Source organism: Chanodichthys erythropterus, chromosome 5 (genome assembly GCF_024489055.1).
Source record: "Chanodichthys erythropterus isolate Z2021 chromosome 5, ASM2448905v1, whole genome shotgun sequence".
Classification (NCBI taxonomy): Eukaryota; Metazoa; Chordata; class Actinopteri; order Cypriniformes; family Xenocyprididae; genus Chanodichthys; species Chanodichthys erythropterus.
The window spans coordinates 25,394,124-25,414,700 of NC_090225.1; the positions used below are offsets into that span (position 1 = coordinate 25,394,124).

General features: G+C 38.8%; 1 protein-coding gene across 3 annotated transcripts in view; it reads left to right on the forward strand.

The window, feature by feature from the left end:
* The window catches only part of rps6ka2 (ribosomal protein S6 kinase, polypeptide 2), a 62,041-nt gene that overhangs the window by 32,007 nt on the left and 9,457 nt on the right, over positions 1-20,577 (forward strand). The window contains exons 6-18 of one of the 3 annotated variants that reach the window (XM_067386692.1): positions 185-291; positions 6,389-6,426; positions 6,539-6,681; positions 8,475-8,545; positions 8,725-8,813; positions 10,501-10,565; positions 10,791-10,893; positions 11,247-11,377; positions 16,012-16,137; positions 16,343-16,432; positions 19,102-19,260; positions 19,429-19,590; positions 19,904-19,980. In XM_067386692.1, coding sequence (XP_067242793.1) covers positions 185-291; positions 6,389-6,426; positions 6,539-6,681; positions 8,475-8,545; positions 8,725-8,813; positions 10,501-10,565; positions 10,791-10,893; positions 11,247-11,377; positions 16,012-16,137; positions 16,343-16,432; positions 19,102-19,260; positions 19,429-19,590; positions 19,904-19,980 — 1,361 coding nt within the window. The remainder of the gene's footprint in view (positions 1-184; positions 292-6,388; positions 6,427-6,538; positions 6,682-8,474; positions 8,546-8,724; positions 8,814-10,500; positions 10,566-10,790; positions 10,894-11,246; positions 11,378-16,011; positions 16,138-16,342; positions 16,433-19,101; positions 19,261-19,428; positions 19,591-19,903; positions 19,981-20,577) is intronic. The other 2 variants (XM_067386693.1, XM_067386695.1) reach the window with 2 other exon arrangements.

Sequence of the window (20,577 nt, forward strand, 5' to 3'; positions counted from 1 at the left end):
ACCTCCCCTCAATAAGCTGCATGGTTTGAGGTATCATTTATGTCCATAGCACAAACTGTGTGGGACGAGTTACATGACAAAATGTACTGGTCTTGTTCAAATCCCTAATCCTAAGAGGATTTATATTTCTGTAAAAGCAACAGCAAAATGAAAAATTAGTTATTTGTGATATTTTTCTCTCTAGGTAATGTTTACTGAAGAAGATGTGAAGTTCTATTTGGCTGAGCTGGCCTTGGCTTTGGATCATCTTCATAGTCTGGGCATCATCTACCGTGATCTAAAACCAGAGAAGTAAGACCAAACCCCATGTTTTATTAGTAAATAGCGATGATGTGTTCTAATTTACACTGTAGCCTATACGTGCCCTAGATAGTGACCTTATGCCGGTAAGGTCAAAAGAGTGACCTTGTGTTGATAGCCTAAACCTCAGCAGAACCTTGATTGGACGTGATGTTAAGGAGGGTTTAAGTCCTGTATTTTCAAGCAGCAGTATAATCCACATCTGGATTACAGTCAAGAGTTCTCTGTGAAACTCTCATGTAATTACAGTCATAATTCATAGGTTCATACTGGGTGATGCAACTACCCAGACAGCTTCCTGTGCTGCTCCTGTTTCTCTAGTGCAGTTAGAGCAGCATCTGGTTTGTGTCCTTCTGCTGACTTTAGAGTGCTTGTTAAAGCTATTTCCCTTACATTAGACTGAACCGCTACAATAAGGATGACATTGGTGTGAGAGTAAAGGTAGGGTAGGTATTCCTTAAAGGTAGGGTAGGCAATTTTTTTGTAAAAACTTTTTGTTATATTGGTTGAAACTCTCTTTACATAGAGTTGTCATACAACAAAGTTGTAGACAGAGACAGCCACCGAGTACCACAAACAAACAGCGTCCACCTTTTACAATTCCTCCTGAACCAAAACAACAAGCTTATGCTGAGTTTGCACCATGTCATAACTGTAATTACGAGATGGCAACCCGTGATGTTCCACCCGGAACTGTTCACATCCTCAGACTCGGATTTATGTGTTTCTATATCAACACTGTCAATGCCGAAATTAATCTGCAGCAGTCAGGTGGTACAAATAGGAGCTCTGTAAGTTGTTTACATTCATTATTATTGTAATGTTATGTGCTTTGAGACACGATGTAATTTAAAGGCGTCTCGCGTGACACTTTCCAGACTCAGATGTGTTTTGGAGGGGGCTTAGCTTTGAGGAGCACTATAAAGAGAGGGTGGGATCTCATGCTTTCAAAGCTAGCTTGCTATTGCTAGCCTCCGAAATTGCCTACCCTACCTTTAAACATTTTATTATGTGTTCTGTGATTGGTTATTGGTTATGATGCCATAATGTTCCTTCTCGAGTTACAAAAAAAGAAAAAGTTCAAATGAAAGTAATTAGTACATGTTTCTGACAGATATACATAAATGTGTTAATAATGAAAAAAAATATATGGTGAAAATGTTGGAAGGGCAAAGATTCTTAACAAATAATATTCTTTACTTCTATTTTGTTTATATTTTGTAACTTAAAAAATCTTGATGTTCTTAATTTATTGGGTTGTTTTAGATATTAAGCATTACAGCATTATAGCAACATTCATTACTGTTTCAAAGTTTGGGCTCAGTAGGTTTTTACTAATTAAAAGTAATTACTACATTTTTAGGACACATTAAAAATTATATTTATAATGTTACAAAAGATAACATTTCAAATATGCTGTTCTTTTGAACTTTCTATTCATCAAAGAATCATGAATGTATCAGCATTTCCATTAAAACATTAAGCAGCACAACTGTTTTCAACATTGATCACAAAATCTGCATATTAGAATGATTTCTGAAGGATCATGTGACTGTTACAGATCCCTTGTTTCCCTGGACTCCATTTCCCAGAATCCTCCTGTTCTCCACACCTGCACTCACTTCCCTCGTCAGCTCCTCATCGTCACTCATCACCTGCACCTGGACTCTATTGTCAGCACTCCCCATATATTGCACTCACTCCCTTCACTCCTCGTCCGTTCTCTGTTTTGTTAAGGTGTCTGTCTGTTGTTCATTGCCATTGTTTGAAGTAAAGTCTCTATTATCGTGGAAATCCGTATCTGCCTCATCTCTCTACCAGCCACCCGTAACAGAAGAACGGACCCTAAACCGACCGGATTTTCCACGAAAAAAAAAAAAATGGAGACTTTCCCCAGCTCCCTGGATCCAGCTCCTCCATCGCCTCTCACCCTAACAGCCAGCGAACGCATTATCGGGCTCCTGCAGGTAGGACGTTCGCTGGAGAGGTATGTGGAGGAGTTCGTTGAGCTTGCTTACTTGTCTAACTGGCCCGACGCTCAGTTGATCTCCCTGTTTTTGGATGGATTGGATGACGACACTGTCCGTTTTGATGAACCTGTTTTTTGTTTCTCCTTAAGCGAAACTATCAATTTAATTTTGTGGTTGAATGGCTCCAAATTCTTAGTGAAAGAGGTTCAGGATCAGTGTTGTCGTCCGGTCCATCCAGAAACACGGTTGGCCGGGCCAGTCAGTCAACCTCCGGCTTCCTCCGCATACCGCTCCAGCGAACTCCCTGCCTGCCCCAGGCTGGACCCATATTCCGCTACTGGGCCCAGTAAGCGGAGGAGGAGGAGGAAGAAAGCGGCCCCAATGTCTCCAGAGCCCGCTCCAGTATCTCCAGAGCCCGCTCCAGTATCTCCAGAGCCCGCTCCAGTATCTCCAGAGCCCGCTCCAGTATCTCCAGAGCCCGCTCCAGTATCTCCAGAGCCCGCTCCAGTATCTCCAGAGCCCGCTCCAGTATCTCCAGAGCCCGCTCCAGTGTCTCCAGAGCCCGCTCCAGTATCTCCAGAGCCCGCTCCAGTATCTCCAGAGCCCGCTCCAGTATCTCCAGAGCCCGCTCCAGTATCTCCAGAGCCCGCTCCAGTATCTCCAGAGCCCGCTCCAGTATCTCCAGAGCCCGCTCCAGTATCTCCAGAGCCCGCTCCAGTATCTCCAGAGCCCGCTCCAGTATCTCCAGAGCCCGCTCCAGTATCTCCAGAGCCCGCTCCAGTATCTCCAGAGCCCGCTCCAGTATCTCCAGAGCCCGCTCCAGTATCTCCAGAGCCCGCTCCAGTATCTCCAGAGCCAGCTCCAGTCCCCACAGAGCCAGCTCCAGTGCCTGTGGGGATTTTAATTGTATTTGAGGGGATGAAATGGCCCTCAACCCCAGTCTCCGCCGAGCCAAGTTCTCCAGTCTCCTCCGAGCCAAGTTCTCCAGTCTCCTCCGAGCCAAGTTCTCCAGTCTCCTCCGAGCCAAGTTCTCCAGTCTCCTCCGAGCCAAGTTCTCCAGTCTCCTCCGAGCCAAGTTCTCCAGTCTCCGCCGCCGAGCAAAGTTCTCCAGTCTCCGCCGCCGAGCAAAGTTCTCCAGTCTCCGCCGCCGAGCAAAGTTCTCCAGTCTCCGCCGCCGAGCAAAGTTCTCCAGTCTCCGCCGCCGAGCAAAGTTCTCCAGTCTCCGCCGCCGAGCAAAGTTCTCCAGTCTCCGCCGCCGAGCAAAGTTCTCCAGTCTCCGCCGCCGAGCAAAGTTCTCCAGTCTCCGCCGCCGACCAAAGATCTCCAGACTCCGCCGCCGAGCAAAGGTCTCCAGTCTCCGCCGCCGAGCAAAGTTCTCCAGTCTCCGCCGCCGAGCAAAGTTCTCCAGTCTCCGCCGCCGAGCAAAGTTCTCCAGTCTCCGCCGCCGAGCAAAGTTCTCCAGTCTCCGCCGCCTACGAGCCCTCAGCTCCAGCCGCCGCCGCCGAGCCCTCAGCTCCAGCCGCCGCCGCCGAGCCTGCCGCTCCAGCCGCCGCCGCCGAGCCTGCCGCTCCAGCCGCCGCCGCCGAGCCTGCCGCTCCAGCCGCCGCCGCCGAGCCAGCCGCTCCACCCCCCGCCGCCGAGCCAGCCGCTCCAGCCGCCGCCGCCGAGCCTGCCGCTCCAGCCGCCGCCGCCGAGCCTGCCGCTCCAGCCGCCGCCGCCGAGCCTGCCGCTCCAGCCGCCGCCGCCGAGCCAGCCGCTCCTAGTATGGTCTCTGTGATTGAACTCTCCAGCCCAAAGACTGTTTTCCCTCCCTGCCTCCCTCTCCCGCCTCCTCCAAGTCATGTCTATACTGCACCTCCACCTCAAGCCCCCTCGCCCAGATCTCCACCTCGGACCTCTGGGCGATTACCTTCACCCCGGCTCCAACCTCCCTCTGCTCCACCGTTGCCCATCAGTCCTCCAGCTTCACCAGTCTCCATCCTGCCTCCACTCACACCTTGGTCATTCATCAGCCTGCCCTCCCCTCTGGACTTCACTCCTCCGTCTCCGCTCCGTCACTCCGTCCCTCGGATTCAGTTGGCCTCCTCACTCCCCCCGGTGTTCGTTTTGTTGGCTGTCCTTCTGCTTTCACTGCGGCCTTCTGGAGCCCCGGCTGCGCTTCGGTCGGCGGAGCCTTCGGTTCCGCCATCACCCGCCAGTCCTTCAGCGACGCCTGGGCTCAACGCCTCGAAGGCTTCGGCTCCTGACCCGCCATGGCTGCCCGCTGCACCTGACCCGCCATGGCTGCCCGCTGCACCTGACCCGCCATGTATGCCCGCTGCATGGCTGCCCGCTGCACCTGACCCGCCATGGCTGCCCGCTGCACCTGACCCGCCATGGCTGCCCACGGCTCCTGACCCGCCATGGTTTTTGGACCTGCCCTGGAGACCTCCACTCCAGTTTACTCCTTCCCCTGCTCCGGTTTGAGGTCTCCAGGGCGCCCGCCCCCCTCCCGGTTGTTACATCTACGGCGCGAGGACGCGCCTACCGGGAGGGGGAGGTACTGTTACAGATCCCTTGTTTCCCTGGACTCCATTTCCCAGAATCCTCCTGTTCTCCACACCTGCACTCACTTCCCTCGTCAGCTCCTCATCGTCACTCATCACCTGCACCTGGACTCTATTGTCAGCACTCCCCATATATTGCACTCACTCCCTTCACTCCTCGTCCGTTCTCTGTTTTGTTAAGGTGTCTGTCTGTTGTTCATTGCCATTGTTTGAAGTAAAGTCTCTATTATCGTGGAAATCCGTATCTGCCTCATCTCTCTACCAGCCACCCGTAACAGTGACTCTAAGACTCTAAATTTATCGTTTAGCTTTTACAGTGTTCAGGTACTGAATTTATTGTAATAGACAACGCAACCACAAGAATAGGCTAGTATACAATCAATGCCAAAGCCTGTCATGTTATTCTTTAAAAAGAATATTAAGATGTTAGAACTTTCTCTTTTTTCCCTTTTTTTTTTTTTCTTGCCTGACCAACAGAAAAACATCCTTATTGTTGAGCCGGGGTTTAAACTGTCCCCTTAATATAATCCTTCCTATGCTCCCACTTACAATAATGGTCTTTCAGGGCTTGTCTCTCTCATATCTACTCAAACAATGGATCAAAACCGAGCTCACCTGCACACTGAATTGGCTCTTGTGGGAAATTCTTTGTTAGATATAATGAAAAGGACACTCAGTCAGTATGGTACAAGAGATATTCCTTCTGGTTCTCATCTTAGAAGGTGAAAATGGAGGTGGCTGGAGAGCAGGTCTCAGTGGAGGGCTCTATATCTCTTAAGGGCATGCTGATCTGAGACCTGTCATAGGTGATTAATGGCATATAGGCAAAGGCAATCCAAAGGACACTTCACCAGTACATTCATTAAGAAAATATATATCTTCAATCTTGTCACCCCTACATGATTATAAGAGCAATAAAGGAGGTGTAGCGTATACCTTGTACCTTGTATCTCACTATTAATATTATTTTAATAAAAAAAGAATAAAAAAAACTGTGTTTAATTAATTTCTTCTAAGGCAGTCTGTTAGTTGGGGAGACATTGAAAAAAGAAAAAAAGTATTGTCTTTGTACAAAAAATACATTTATTCTTGAAAATAAAAATAATTATTAATAAAAGGTAGTGTAGCAGTAGGGATGGGCAGTATGACCAAAATCTCATTTCACAGTAACAGTAAGAATGGTATATATTTTAATAATCAGTTTTAATGCCTTTTCATGGATAATCCTGTGGATTAAATATTTAATTAAATATTAGAACATATTTGGAATGTAATGAATAAAAACAAAAGGATAATCTTGTTCATAATTCTGTATTGTAATTCTTTATGTTATTGAATATAATTCCTTTAATTATTCCTTATAATTCCTGGATATAATTGCAAATTTTTACTACTGTATTAGTATGGCAAGTTGTGACATTTCTCTGCATACATAAACAACTAAATATATAGAGGTTTGTACTTTTGTAAAGAACTAATAAATGTCCCCTCTATCTCATTTTAATTATGTAGCTGCTCTCTATATAGTAATATAGAAATGAAATGTAATTGACTGTTGCTTCACCTTCCCAGCATTCTCCTTGATGAAGAAGGCCATATAAAGATCACAGGTGAGCAGAATTTTGTTCATATGCTTTCACCGCACGGTCCAACTCTCTACACTTTTGCCATCGACTAAAGGGGTCGTATGTTGATGGTTTAATATCTTCTCTATTCTCTCAGATTTTGGCCTGAGCAAAGAGGCAATCGACCATGACAAACGAGCGTACTCATTCTGTGGGACCATCGAGTACATGGCCCCAGAGGTGGTCAATAGACGAGGTCACACTCAAAGTGCTGACTGGTGGTCCTTTGGAGTCTTAATGGTAAGTGTCCTTGTAGATTGTGAAGGATGTTTATTTAATATTAATCAAAAATATTCATTTCACAAAGACAAAAAATTAATACAAAGTAAAAAAAATATATATATTATAAAGGACATACCATACTTATTCAATATATTTTCTCAGACACAAGGCAAAATTTTACTTTTAGGTAAAAATCTTTTTTTGCAGCATAAAAAAAGGCTACATTAGCTATAATATGAAAGTAGACTTTAACAAAAAATATTTTATTAGTCAAGTTTTAAGTTTACTTACTATAAATAAAGACAACTTCGAAAGACCTTTGTTTATTGTGATGCATTTTTAAAATATACATAATATTTGCTGTGTAGCACTAAAAACAAACTGTAAATCAATACAGCCCACAATAATTTTTGACGTCATTAAAGCCAGCCGGTATGTGCTCTGCTCATCAACACAAATACTATTTAAGCAAAATTGTTGTTCTATGGTGAGTGTTATTTGCTTTTAGACAAACTGAACAAAACAGGTAAAAACTAGAAGCCATAAATTTCTATTAAGCCAATATAAAAATGCAGTTTGAATAAATGACACTCATTTCACTTTACGATATAGTTAAAAATGTATATCTCAATATTTTTCCAAATTTTGCTGGGATATTAATCTTAATATTTTTGCATTTGCTCTCTTAACTTTTTTTTAAAAAAAGTGTTTGTTTGGTTTTTTGCCCCCCATGAAAAAGACATAATCTAGAACATCTATTGTTACAAGGTACATACAAATTGTTTAGTGCAGAATTTAGCTCAAAAACTGACATAACTTATCTACCTGTAATTTTCTACTAACTGAAGTCAAGTCACCTTTATTTATATAGCGCTTTTAACAATGGAGATTGTGTCAAAACAGCTTTGTGACAAAGTTCACCTTATGTTAAGCAGAAATATCCCAAATCTGACTTTGAATGGAACGCCTTTGGGATTGCTAACAATACAGTTAGCAATAGGTCTAAAAATTATATATTGATTGGAAATATCCTCACTAGATAAAGGACTTCCATGGATATCTTCTTGCTGCTGCACTGGGTCACAGGTTTTTCTATTAATGCTTAAAAGATCTTCTTAGGCAAAAACACCAGTTAAGGAGGAGACTTCAAGTTTGAAATGTTTAAAGGTGAAATATGTCATTTCTGCTTAGCACCACCCACCAAATCTACCAATGGGGGCTAATTAGACCATGCTAAGTTGACAAACCTTGACCCATTGGACTGACAAATCAGAACTGGCTCAACCAAAGGAATGAGTTTGGAACAGAACAAGCTGATGTGGAGAAATTACTCACCTAACTTTAAAAATTTGGGAGTGAATGAAGGACATAATGACTGTTGACTGGAACCAACTGATAAATTATTATTGGATTAAAAGTTCTACTTTATTAAGTGTTTATAAACTACATCATCGCACCATTCTAATCTGCTAAATGTGTATTGTGAAAAGCTCTACATAAATAAATTTGACTTGATAAGCATGATTTAGACTAGTCTTAGTCAATGTTTGGTTGATCCATTGTTGTAAAATGTCACTTAAAAACTGCAGCCCATTTAACTAGCTCACTTCCAAATATCCTCCCCATAACCAAGCCTTAAAATTAATTCACTCACAGGGAAAAGTGTTACATAACAGTGAGCATGCTGACTAGAGACAGATTTGGTTGCAGTATGCGCTGATACTGTGAAGCCGTGCTGAACACACAATTATTGCACCATCCGTAAATAAACTTGCTAGAGCAAATCCTGATGCTTCTATTACTGTGCCTAGTTTGAAATGCTGACTGGATCCCTGCCATTTCAAGGCAAAGACCGCAAAGAGACCATGGCACTTATTCTCAAGTAAGAATTATTGTTGTATTTGTGCATTATCTGAAAGGCTCTTTTTTTATTTGTTTGTTTAAAGATTTGTAATAAATTGTCCTCATGTCAAGATGATTTGTGATGTTTGTGGCTGTGGATCACAGTCTCATTTATTTTCAGACATTAATAACAGATTTAATAGATTTTTTTTTCCTCAGGGCAAAACTGGGCATGCCGCAGTTCCTCAGTCCTGAAGTCCAGAGTTTATTGCGTGCTCTCTTCAAAAGAAACCCTTCCAATAGATTAGGTAAGGCTACCGTACGTAACGATGAATATGAAGTATGATATTCACCTGCCTTCCATCCTTCCTCCACAAGACCATCTTAATCCATCCATGGTGGTTTAGTAGTCTTAGTTCATCTGTTTTGATTTAGTTGGTCTCCCAATCTGTTTTTCTGCTGGATGGTCAGCTGATTAGTGCACACATCCATTCTTAAACCATTAAACTAGACCAGCTAGCTGCCTAGGGACCAGCTGAGACCAGCAAATCGCTGGTTTAAGCTATTCCTCCAGCAGGGATAGTGTAAATAATATAAAATGCTTAGCTCAACAAATGTATCAGATGTTGGTCACAGTGATACCTCCTTTAGTTGAACAAAGTATTGTACATTGTTCTTATGACAGCGGCAGTGGGCATGAATCTCATTTTAGTCAGTGATGATTTCCTGTGTGAATGACTGCAGTCAGACTTCCAGACGCTGCTGCTGAATGTTTGTCAAGCTGAGATTGAATTTAGCTTGGTGAATCATTTTATCCATAATTTATAAGGCAGAGATAAATGACATCGAGACCCAGTGTTGACTGTGGCTTAATATTTCTGTCTCAGATAAGCTGTATACATCCCAGCCAAGTCCTGACTCACTCGTGCATGACTACTAACGTAGTTTGAATGCTCAAATGAAAGGGAAGAATTTATATGCATGTTATCAAGGAATAGTTAATGAAGTGGTATAGTGTTGCACGGTGAAGCACAACAGTAGGTTTCCGGAAGCAAAAATCCTATTCATTTTGTTCAGAAAGAAATTTATTTTTAACATCCTTCTTATGACATTCTTATCATGAGCTCTGAAGATGTTAAAGGTGTAAATTACCATTGGCAAGATGGGCTTTTAATAAAACTTGGCTGTCTATGCAGTAGAAACAATACAAAAATACAGAAGATCAATCTGTAGTTTTAACAAAAGCTCTGAGGCTGTGACATGTTTTGCATCATCCAGTGCAATTTTGCTTTTTATTGAAAATAAATGGGGATATCTAGGTGCAGGTAAGATGGAGAAAGAGTATGCATTGTTAATTTACAGTACATAAACTACTACATTGCAACAATACAAAGCTGGTTGAATAGTGTTGAACTTATCCTTTAAGTGTGAAGTATGCTTCTGCAGCCTTATTTCAGCTTTATTCTCAAAATTGTTTAATTGTCGAATTCCTGAAAACTACACTACCCATAGCCCTAATGAGAGATCCACCAATCAGAGAACTATTACAATGAGAATAGGAATCCAAACAGGAGCTCAGCCATGACCACCGTCAATAATGGATGAATTTTTGCAGCCAGATGTTAGATCATCTGCTACCAGAGGCCAACTTGGTTATGCTAACCAGCAAAACATTGACCCCTTGACTGTGCACTATAGCACAGCATTTATAGGTTCTTATTTGTTGGGGGTTTAAAAGGTTAACTACGTCAAGCAGGATGAGAAACTGAGCTGTAAAGGATTTTAGAAGAGTGCTTTCAACACTTGTCTAACTCACAGATAGGCCGTTTCATGAATCCCATCCTTTAAATCGTTTTATGTGACAGATGGGGTTTAGGAGATTTGTTTTGATTTGAGGAGTTTGTTTTATGATGCATTTCATCCCATACAAAATAAAAAAAAATGTCCATGCAACCTGTTACCTGACTGGATGTTTGTCCTCTGCTTGTTCTGCAGGCGCAGGACCTGATGGAGTGGAAGAAATCAAACGGCATATATTTTTCGCAACAATAGACTGGAATGTAAGTATATATACATATATATATACTTATACTAAGGGTCTCTGATATATATATATGTACTCTGATATATACTTCTTATACTAAGGGTCTCTGATATATATATATATATATATATATCAGAGACCCTTAGTATAAGGGTCTCTTATACTAAGTATATTAGCATATGTGTCTTAAATGGTGTAAATCGTGACCATTCCGTGGGCTTTCTATCTTCTTGGTTAACAGAAGTTGTACAGACGAGAAATCAAGCCTCCGTTCAAACCAGCAGTGGGCCGACCAGAGGACACCTTTCATTTTGATCCTGAGTTTACATCTCGCACACCGACAGGTGACGAAAATTGCAGCTGATTTTCAGATTATACAAGCAATACTCGTATGCTGTTTTATTTAAAGAATATCTGGAAGAATCTTTTTAAGTGTTTGCTTTTAAACGTCAGACACAATGTGATAGACAACGAGCTGGAAACTATTATTACATAACAGTCTGTGCCCAGCAAGCACAGGGAGAGTGCAAAAACAAATTAGAGTGAACCGCAACAGCAGAACCTGTTTACCAAGAGCCCTCAGGTCCTGCATACTATTCATACTGCTCAGATGGGATCAATTGTGTGTTTCCATTCCACAGGGAGACTGTGTCCTTGTTGGCTTTCTAAAAATATTTGTATCTGTGTGTTTCCACAGACTCACCCGGTGTTCCGCCCAGCGCTAACGCACACCAGCTCTTCCGCGGCTTCAGCTTTGTGGCCTCTAACCTGGGTCAAGAACAACCTTTGGCCGAGATCAAGCAAAACTCTGTAAACCCCATTGTACAGGTGAACAGACTCTAATAACCGTTTTCTGGCAAGTTGTGGCAACCATCCACAAATGCATAGCAACATACTAAAAACTGCTCAAAAAACATTAACAATTGCATGTTATGCTAAAAAATAAATAAATAAATAAATAATCAGTCTCTGTGGGGTATTGGGGGGTAATGGGGTATTTTGAGCTGAAACTTCAGACACATTCAGGGGACACCTTAGACTTATATTACATCTTGTAAAAAAACGTTTGATGGCACCTTTAAGTGTTTTGTTTGTCGCTAATGTATTTTGAATGCCATTTTGTTGCTATACTTTGCTAAGGTAGTTTGACTGATTATTATTTATTTATTTATTTATTTTTTAGCATAACATGCAATTGTTAATGTTTGTTATTAAAGTTCTAGGGCACCTTTAAGCCTTGTCTGTGAAACCGAGGGGAAAAGCAAATTGACTGTCTATGATGTCTATTTTAATGATATTCAAATGACTGCTTTTTCTGTAGTTTCATGACTGGTTTAAACCATTGTGAAGTAGAAGAATTAATGAATAAAAAAGGTAATAAATTCAACTCTTGTGATAGAAAGATCACTTGTAACACTGAAGAGATCTGTATGAGATCTTCAAAAAAACACTACAACCTTGTGTGTAAAAGTTGAGACATCAATGAATGGTGACAAAAAATATTGAAATCTATATTCTAAAAAAGAATTCAGCTGCATAATTTATTCAATGCATGCTAAGAGCCATAAATGTGTTTTGTGTGCTAGCATGAAGTTTCATATGCTGATTTTTGATATCTGACACCATAGTTAATAACATCTTGCTCACAATATGTTTTCATAATTTTTTTCAGAATATCAGATTGTCATAGTGGTACCACATGGTCAGTAGCACAATGTTCAAATAATAACAAGACACACTTCTGAGCAGTGATTAGACCACTTCACAATGACATTAATTAACAGCCAACATCACCTATTGTTTTTTGGTCTCAACTTCCTCTGATGCAGTAAACATGTTTTCTGAACACAATATTAATGCAGCCAGAGAAAAACTAAGAAAACAGGGTTTTGCTGAGTAACATCCAACCTTAAGCCATTTTTAGCCAAAAATTTTGTGATCCTTAATCTTTAAAGGACAATCTTCAAAGAATGTTTTCTCCCAACATTATGAGGACATTTTAAAAAATAATAATAATAATAATAATAATAATAATGTTTTTGTGCTAACCTTTTGAGAACATTATTGAAGAACAGATAACATTAAACAAATTTTCTTTTCATTTTACTGGAATGATAATTGTTCATAACCTAACTGAGAGAACCTTTCCAAAACATTAGCCGATTATGAGAATGTTCCCTGTTAGCTGGAAACATGCTAAACCTGACTAAATCTCAGCAACTGCACAGCAAAATTCTAAAAGCAACTCAAAATATTTTAGTAAACATATAGCAACTAAAAGCCATTCAAAATATATTAACAACCACATAGCAACATGCAAAAAAACAAACAAAAAAAAAACTTTAAATACCTTAGCAACTGAGCAACTCAAAATACCTCAGCAACTGCATAGTGAAATGTTAAAAATACCTTAGCATAGTCACTCAAAATATCTTAGCAACTGCATAACAGTACCTTAGTAACCACCCACAACACTGGCATCGGTTTTGCACAGACAAACTCCCATTACTTCAGAAAATGTACAAAATTTTGTTTCTTTAGTTTTGGTGTCATGATGATAAATAAGTGATGAGAATCAATCAATATTTCGCTAAAGCATGCTTTGCTATATTGAGGTAACATACAGGAAATATTGCAGTCACCCTAGCCAAAGTTGTTTTCTATATTCGTTTAACCTTGGTCTGTCTGTGCGCATGCAGTCGATTCAGACCTATTCCTCAGGGAAGTACTGTTGTGTAGCACAGCACAAAAATGAGAAGAAAAAGAAGAGAAAGGAGACCTGTGTTACATAATCTGAACTAATTCTGCCAGATGGTTCATGCATACCTGAAGAGCTGCTTTATTGAAGTGTCTGAGTTGACGTGGCAGTGACCGGAATGAGATGTATTGATTGGCGGGAGCACACTGGCACACAAGCGGATATCTGTTCTGCGGTGCCGTTGTCTAGATCATTCTGATCTGATGTGGCATCTGCCGAGCATACGATATTAACTTACCCTTGGCTCATGAAGATGCATGAGTGCAGCTATTTGTAGAAGATTTCTAAACCTGTGCTGTGAATTGCTTCTGGTTTTGGGAGCTGTTGATTATTTGTATATTTGACATGTACTGTATGTCTGCTTCACTTTTAGCTGATGAATACGAATGTATCTCCATGTACTGTTACAAAGCATTGAAGACTAAATTTGTATTTCCTAAAGGAAAAAGAAGTGTTTGCAAGGCAGCAAATAATGCTGTTAAAGTTTTAGGGACATTTAGGTTCTGTACATTGCCAAAAATTGTTCACACTATGAAATATTGTAGATTCCCCTGAGAAACATATGTCTATTTGAAAATGTCTGGAGGGCAAATTTGGCTAACAATAGCTTTAAAACTATGTCATATTTTTCATTTTTGTCTGTGTCAGTGAAAAAGGTAAACATAAAAAATGTATGGATATTTCACTTAAAAAAAATTATTTTTACCTGAACTATCCCTTTAAATTGTAAGCACAGGGCAGCCATGAGCATATTAATATACAAAGGTTACAGAAACATTAGGATTTCTTGTCAAACAGAGAGAAATAAAGGAATAAAGAAATAATAGTTAGCAAATATATTATAGCTAACATAAATGGCTGTCCTAACCTCAACCTGTAAACACACTTAAAGGATTAGTTCACTTCTGAATGAAATTTTCCTGATAATTTGCTCACCCCCATGTCATCCAAGATGTCCATATCTTTCTTTCTTCAGTCGAAAATAAATTAAGGTTTTTGATGAAAACATTTCAGGATTATTCTCCTTATAGTGGACTTCAATGGCCTCCAAACGGTTGAAGGTCAAAATGACAGTTTTAGTGCAGCCTCAAAGGGCTTTAAACGATACCTGATGAGGAATAAGGGTCTTATCTAGCAAAACGATTGGTCATTTTCTTAAAAAACAACAACAACAACAACAACTGTATATGTTTTATAAACACAAATGATCACCTTGCAAGTGCTTCCACCATTCCGCTTTCGGTATTCTTCAAAAAGCTTACGCTGTATGTCCTATGCCTTCCCTATTCTACTTACGGAAAAAACGGAACTGCCACCGCGTTCGTTACGTAAGTTAAATTTTCAGGAAATTTTATCAATTTTTATTTAAATTATCAGGTGATTAAATTATCAGGAACGTTTTATTTGAAAGTGGACTAATCCTTTAAGCCACATGTTTTACCTTGTTCTAGTGTAGGTCTGAGGTTGATAAGTGAATTTACTAAAAGGCTACCAGGAAAGTGTAACAAAGTTGAAATGCTAAACAACTCATAATACACTCTAAAAAATGCTGGGTTAAAAACAACCCAAGTTGGGTTGAAAATGGACAAACCCAGCAGTTGGGTTAAATCTTTGCCCAACCTGCTGGGTAGTTTTATTCAACTCAACTATTGTTAAAAAAGTACTGTATTGCTTGCTTAAAATGAACCAAAAGTATGTTGGAAATTAACATTCATTAATAAAGTTAATGAATAATAATTAAACACTAAACATTTAATAAATTGCCTATTAATAAATGTTCACCTTTTGATTATTATTGTTGCCTCTTGTAATTATGTGTCTGATTTTTAATTGTGTAAGCCAGTAATTTTTAAACTATAGTTGGGTTAAATAAACCATTTTCAGCTCAACTTGGGTTGTTTTTAACCCATCATTTTTTAGAGTGTATGCATACATAATTCTTAATCTTATTCCTTATATGCTGAAAACAGCTCTGGATGAGTTGCTTGTATGCCTGGATATTACTGTCGGTCATGATTTTAATTGGCATTTAAGTCATTGATGACTGCTGACAGACTACTGATCAGCTCAGATGAGAAAGTCTAGGCATGGTCCGGATTTCTGGGACCTCAGCAGCGGGAAGGGCCATAGTTTTGTGTAAATAAAAATAAAAAAAAGGGACCAAACACAGTTTAGCATGTAAATGTTACACTGATGTAATTGAAGTCAATGGTAGATTTTCAAATTATATATAAAAATAATGAATGTCTGTACATTTAGAGTTTCCTAAAAATACAAATTACATTTTTTTGTATTTTTGTGTTGTAGAAAACCAAATTTTCAGTCAGTTTCAGATATATGGGGTGCTGTTAAGGATGTGGGCTGGTAAGTGAAAGGTTGTATGGTCAAACCCCTCAAGGGAGATGTGAATTGTCATCATTGTGCCCTTGAGCAAGACACTTAACCTCAGGTACACCTGGAGGACAGTTACTGTGTGCTGGTAAAAAATGATCACCTAGAGTGGACACTGAAGCCACATTTAAAATGTATGAATGCCACTGCATTGCAATAAATGATAAATTATTATTAATAGATTCACTGTTCAAAATAAAGACAGTTCAAAAGTTAGTGGAACATGTCCGTAGTTAATGTAATGTTGTCATTTAATCGATGTTAAAATCAAATAAATAATGTCTTGTAAATATGTTGTTGTTTTATAACGCAGCAGCTTCATGGCAACAACATTCATTTCACTGACGGCTATGAGTTGAAGGAGGATATCGGCATTGGAGCGTATTCGGTCTGCAAACGTTGTGTCCACAGAATCACCAGTGTGGAGTATGCTGTTAAAGTAAGTATAAAATCTACTCTTTTAAAGCAATGGATTCTATTAAATGCTCTTTGAGTGACAAAACACACAGTGCAGAGTATCATTTAGTGAACAGCAGAGGCTGTTTCATAAGAACCTCTTGATGAATTGTCGTAGAGAACAGCATCTCTCAGTGTCAGTCGAAGCTTTATCAGACACCGCTTTTGACCAGCCCACTTCATTTCAGATTATTGACAGAGCCAAGAAGGACCCGTCTGAAGAAATCGAGATTCTCCTGCGATACGGCCAGCACCCAAACATCATTACTCTGAAAGATGTGAGTCACAGTTTGAAAAAAGAAAGAAATGCTACTTTAGTTTTTTAGAGACCCCCTACTAGTAGTTGACTATTTTTGAGAGTTTAATCTGTTCCCAGAGTTTTGTAATCTATATTTAGTGTTTCTAAACTGTACTCATAGATTTTAACAATTTGTAACTTTTCTGTCTTTAAATTTATGTTGGATTGTAGATCTAAAGAAAATCGATTATTTGATCATGAAGATGTTAATAGAGGTTTACAGTTTCGTAAAATGTAGTTTTCAATAATACATTTCTATTTTGCCCATATGTTTATTAAATTGACTTATATTTTATGGACCATAGTAGAAGAATGCCAATTTACATAATATGTTATATAGTCAATTCGAGAGTGTATGCATTGACGTCACTTTCTTGTCTGGACAAGCCCTCTCAGCCAGACTGAGTTGCAAAACATCCTGCAAACATGACTGGCTTTAATAGGGGAAACTGTGAAAACGTGTATCTGCTTAAATTAAAGGGTTAGTTCACCCAAAAATTCTGTCATTAATTACTCAGCCTCATGTCGTTCCACACCCGTAAGACCTTTGTACATCTTCAGAACACAAATTAAGCTATTTTTTATAAAATCCGAAGGCTCGTGAGGCCTCCATTGCCAGCAAGACAATTAACACTTTCAGATGCCCAGAAAGCTACTAAAGATATATTTAAAACAGTTAATGTGACAGCGATGAGAATACTTTTTGCAAAATAACGTCTTTATTCTATAATATAGTGAAGGGCGATTTCAAAACACTGCTTCATGAAGCTTTGAAGCTTTACGGATCTTTTGTTTCGAATCAGTGGTTCTTGGAAAGCTGCTTGGAAATGATGTGTATTGAGAAGCACTATACAATTAAATTTGACTTGACTTGACACTTGGTTGCACTTCAAGACAAGATTTGTTGGCGAAATTCAAGTGATGAGGACATCAATGGATACTCTGGTTGTTTCAATATATTTTGTGGAAACTTTTAAAGTTATCTGGATAACTGTCTGCTGTTACCGCAAGGAAGACGATACAGAGCTCTGCGGTGTAAATTGAATCTATTTAACAACTGCTTTGTGCTCCTATCTTTTTAATCTATCAAACCTTGCTTTGTAAGGAAACCTGGGTTTGTTTAACATTATCTAACCATCCCACTTTGTAGAACACAAGGCTCTTTGTAATGTATGTTGAAAATAAATGCTGACGAAAACTTTACAGTTATGTAGAATATAAGATGGTAAATATTTAATTGATAAGTTGTCGATACAATATATAACCTTACCGCAAAATTCAACATATCTGACACAAAATGGTAACAGCAAATACACGTTTCGCCGCCTGAAGTTTAGTTGTTTCTGCGAATTGCAGCAATCCCTTTGCTTCTATTTTTCTGTAGCTTTTGGCAGTCTGTAAAAAGATAGCTCAGATTTCTTGTTGAATGTATTTGTACAGTCGATTACACCACTCTCCAATTTTAGATGTGTTTTTATGTGTTTTCACTGCATTGAAGTTGAACACCAGTGCTGCCACTCAGTCCTTTTGCCAGTCAGTGGGTGTAGCCCCATGTGACTCCGCCTACTGTGACATCATGTGCATACCTTCTAGTCTGTTCCCTAGTAAAAAAAAAAAAAAAAACAATACCAAAATCTATTTAAAATTCTTTTATTTCATGCTAAGTATACTTCATGATATAAAATGATATAAAATTATAATTAAACTTTATTTCTTTATTGCACAATGCACATTTCTTAATAGTATGCCAAAAAGTGTTTCAATATCACTATTAATGAGGATTGTATGATTTTTGTATAATACCAGTCTTTAAATGCAAGATGTTTAAAAAAAGTACTGAATTCTTGCAATAGTTCCACTTTAGCACAATCAAATACACTTAAGTATGTCTTTAGTTGGACCTCAGCAGTACTTCCACACAATTAAAATGCATTAAGCACAAAATTAGTTGTTCCAATTTAGCAGACTTTAAGTATACCAGTTTAATATACCCAAAAGTACAATTGCAGGGTATTTTTATTTATCACATAAATATGTAAATGTATTTGTAGCACACTTTGCACAAAATAAATGCATTTTAAATGCATTTTAGAATTTTTTTTTTTCACTAGGGTAGATTTCAGTTTTGATATCAATATTAATTTTCATAAAGTTAGGCCTGAAAATGATGTGATTAGCTTGGAGAGACCCTTTAGTTTAGAGAAATGTCTAATCGGTTGGGTGACAAAAATATTCTTCATATCAGGAAATAAATAGACATAATTAATCCAAATTAGCTAATGGACTAATGAAACTCTTCTGTTATGTGTTGAAATTCTTTGAATTCCATTTCAAACCCCTCTTTCAATATCCTGTGTGTTGTGTGTATTCCAATTCAACATCCTGTGTGTTGTGGCCAGTTCAGTTTAAATTCTTGGACAGAAAGGAATTCAGAATTTTACAGAACACTGCAGCCCACTAATATAATTTTAAATGTTTTTAGGGCCTTTATCTCAGCTGTCTTACTATGTTAACCTGCGTTACCTTTGATCCAATTTCATAAGTTCTCTTCTGGTTATATAAGCCCTCTTGAGCTCCCTCCTGTCTGTGAGTGAAGGCTGCATCACTGCAGTGTGATGGAGAGAGTGAGCGCTCTGCTGTGTGCTGCAGGTCTATGATGACGGCAAGTTTGTGTATCTGGTGATGGAGCTGATGAGAGGGGGAGAGCTGCTGGACCGGATCCTGCGGCAGAAGTGCTTCTCAGAGCGGGAGGCCTCAGCTGTGCTCTGCACCATCACCAAGACTGTGGAGTATCTGCATTCACAGGGGGTCAGTTTGCATGTGGTCACAGAGGGGACACTAAATAGTTAGTTGTTCAGTTGCCAATGAAGATAAACATACCATACAAGTTCTAATAGAACAAATTGCACAAATTTTGGTTACTTTTAAGTCACATTGTAGAATTTCCTACATCGTTGTTTCTACTTCCGTGTTCAGGTTGTGCATCGAGACTTGAAACCCAGTAACATCCTGTATGTTGATGAAACGGGTGACCCAGAGTCCATCAGAATCTGTGATTTTGGCTTTGCCAAACAGTTAAGGGCTGAAAATGGTCTGCTCATGACACCATGCTACACTGCAAACTTTGTGGCTCCAGAGGTACTGGAAGATGTTTTTTTCGATGTTTGTATAAAGTCATACATGTAATTTAAAAAAAAAACAAAAAAAAACAATTGCTTTTAGTGAAAAGATGCATTGTCATTTTGTGTATTGTACTAACATAATTTAAAATATGCTGAAATGGTTGAAAAAATTGCATTTTGGATGATCTGATTAGTACTCAGAGTTTTGAAAATGCACCATTCGCTTGTGAAAATTGCACCAAAGCAATTAAAAAAAACCTGTTTTATAATATATGTGTTTTATAATATATGTTGTCCAATTTATAACAACAAACCTGTGATTCATACAGGTCCTGAAGAAACAGGGATATGATGCCGCCTGTGATATCTGGAGTCTGGGAATCTTACTATACACCATGCTGGCAGGGTAAGTTGAGTCTTAACTGCATATATGTTATATATTATATAACTATATATCTCATACCATCTTATACTCAACCATTCAAAAATTTGTGGTCAGTAAGATTTTTATTTTTATTTTTTATTTGAAAAGAAAATACATATAATACTACTGTAAAATGCATTAAATTAATCAAAAGTGACAGTAAAGACTTTTACATTGTTACAAAAAAATCTATTTCCAGTAAATGCCATTCTTTCTATTCATAAAAGAATTCCAAAAAAAAGTGTCATAACTGTTTGCAGTTCGATAATAATAATATGTAAAATAATAATAATATATAAAAATGTTAGTTAATATAAATCCATATATTAGAATGATTTCTGAAGGATCATGTGACACTAAAGACTTGAGTAATGATTCTGAAAATTCAGCTTTGCATCACAGGAATAAATTACATTTTGAAATATATTAAATTATGGAATAATTATTTAAAATTGTAATAATATTTCACAATATATGCACAATATTTTTGTTCAAATAAGTGCAGCTTTGGTGAGCATAAGAGACTTCTTTCAAAAACATCTTACAAATCTTACTGGCCCCAAATATTAGAACGGTAGT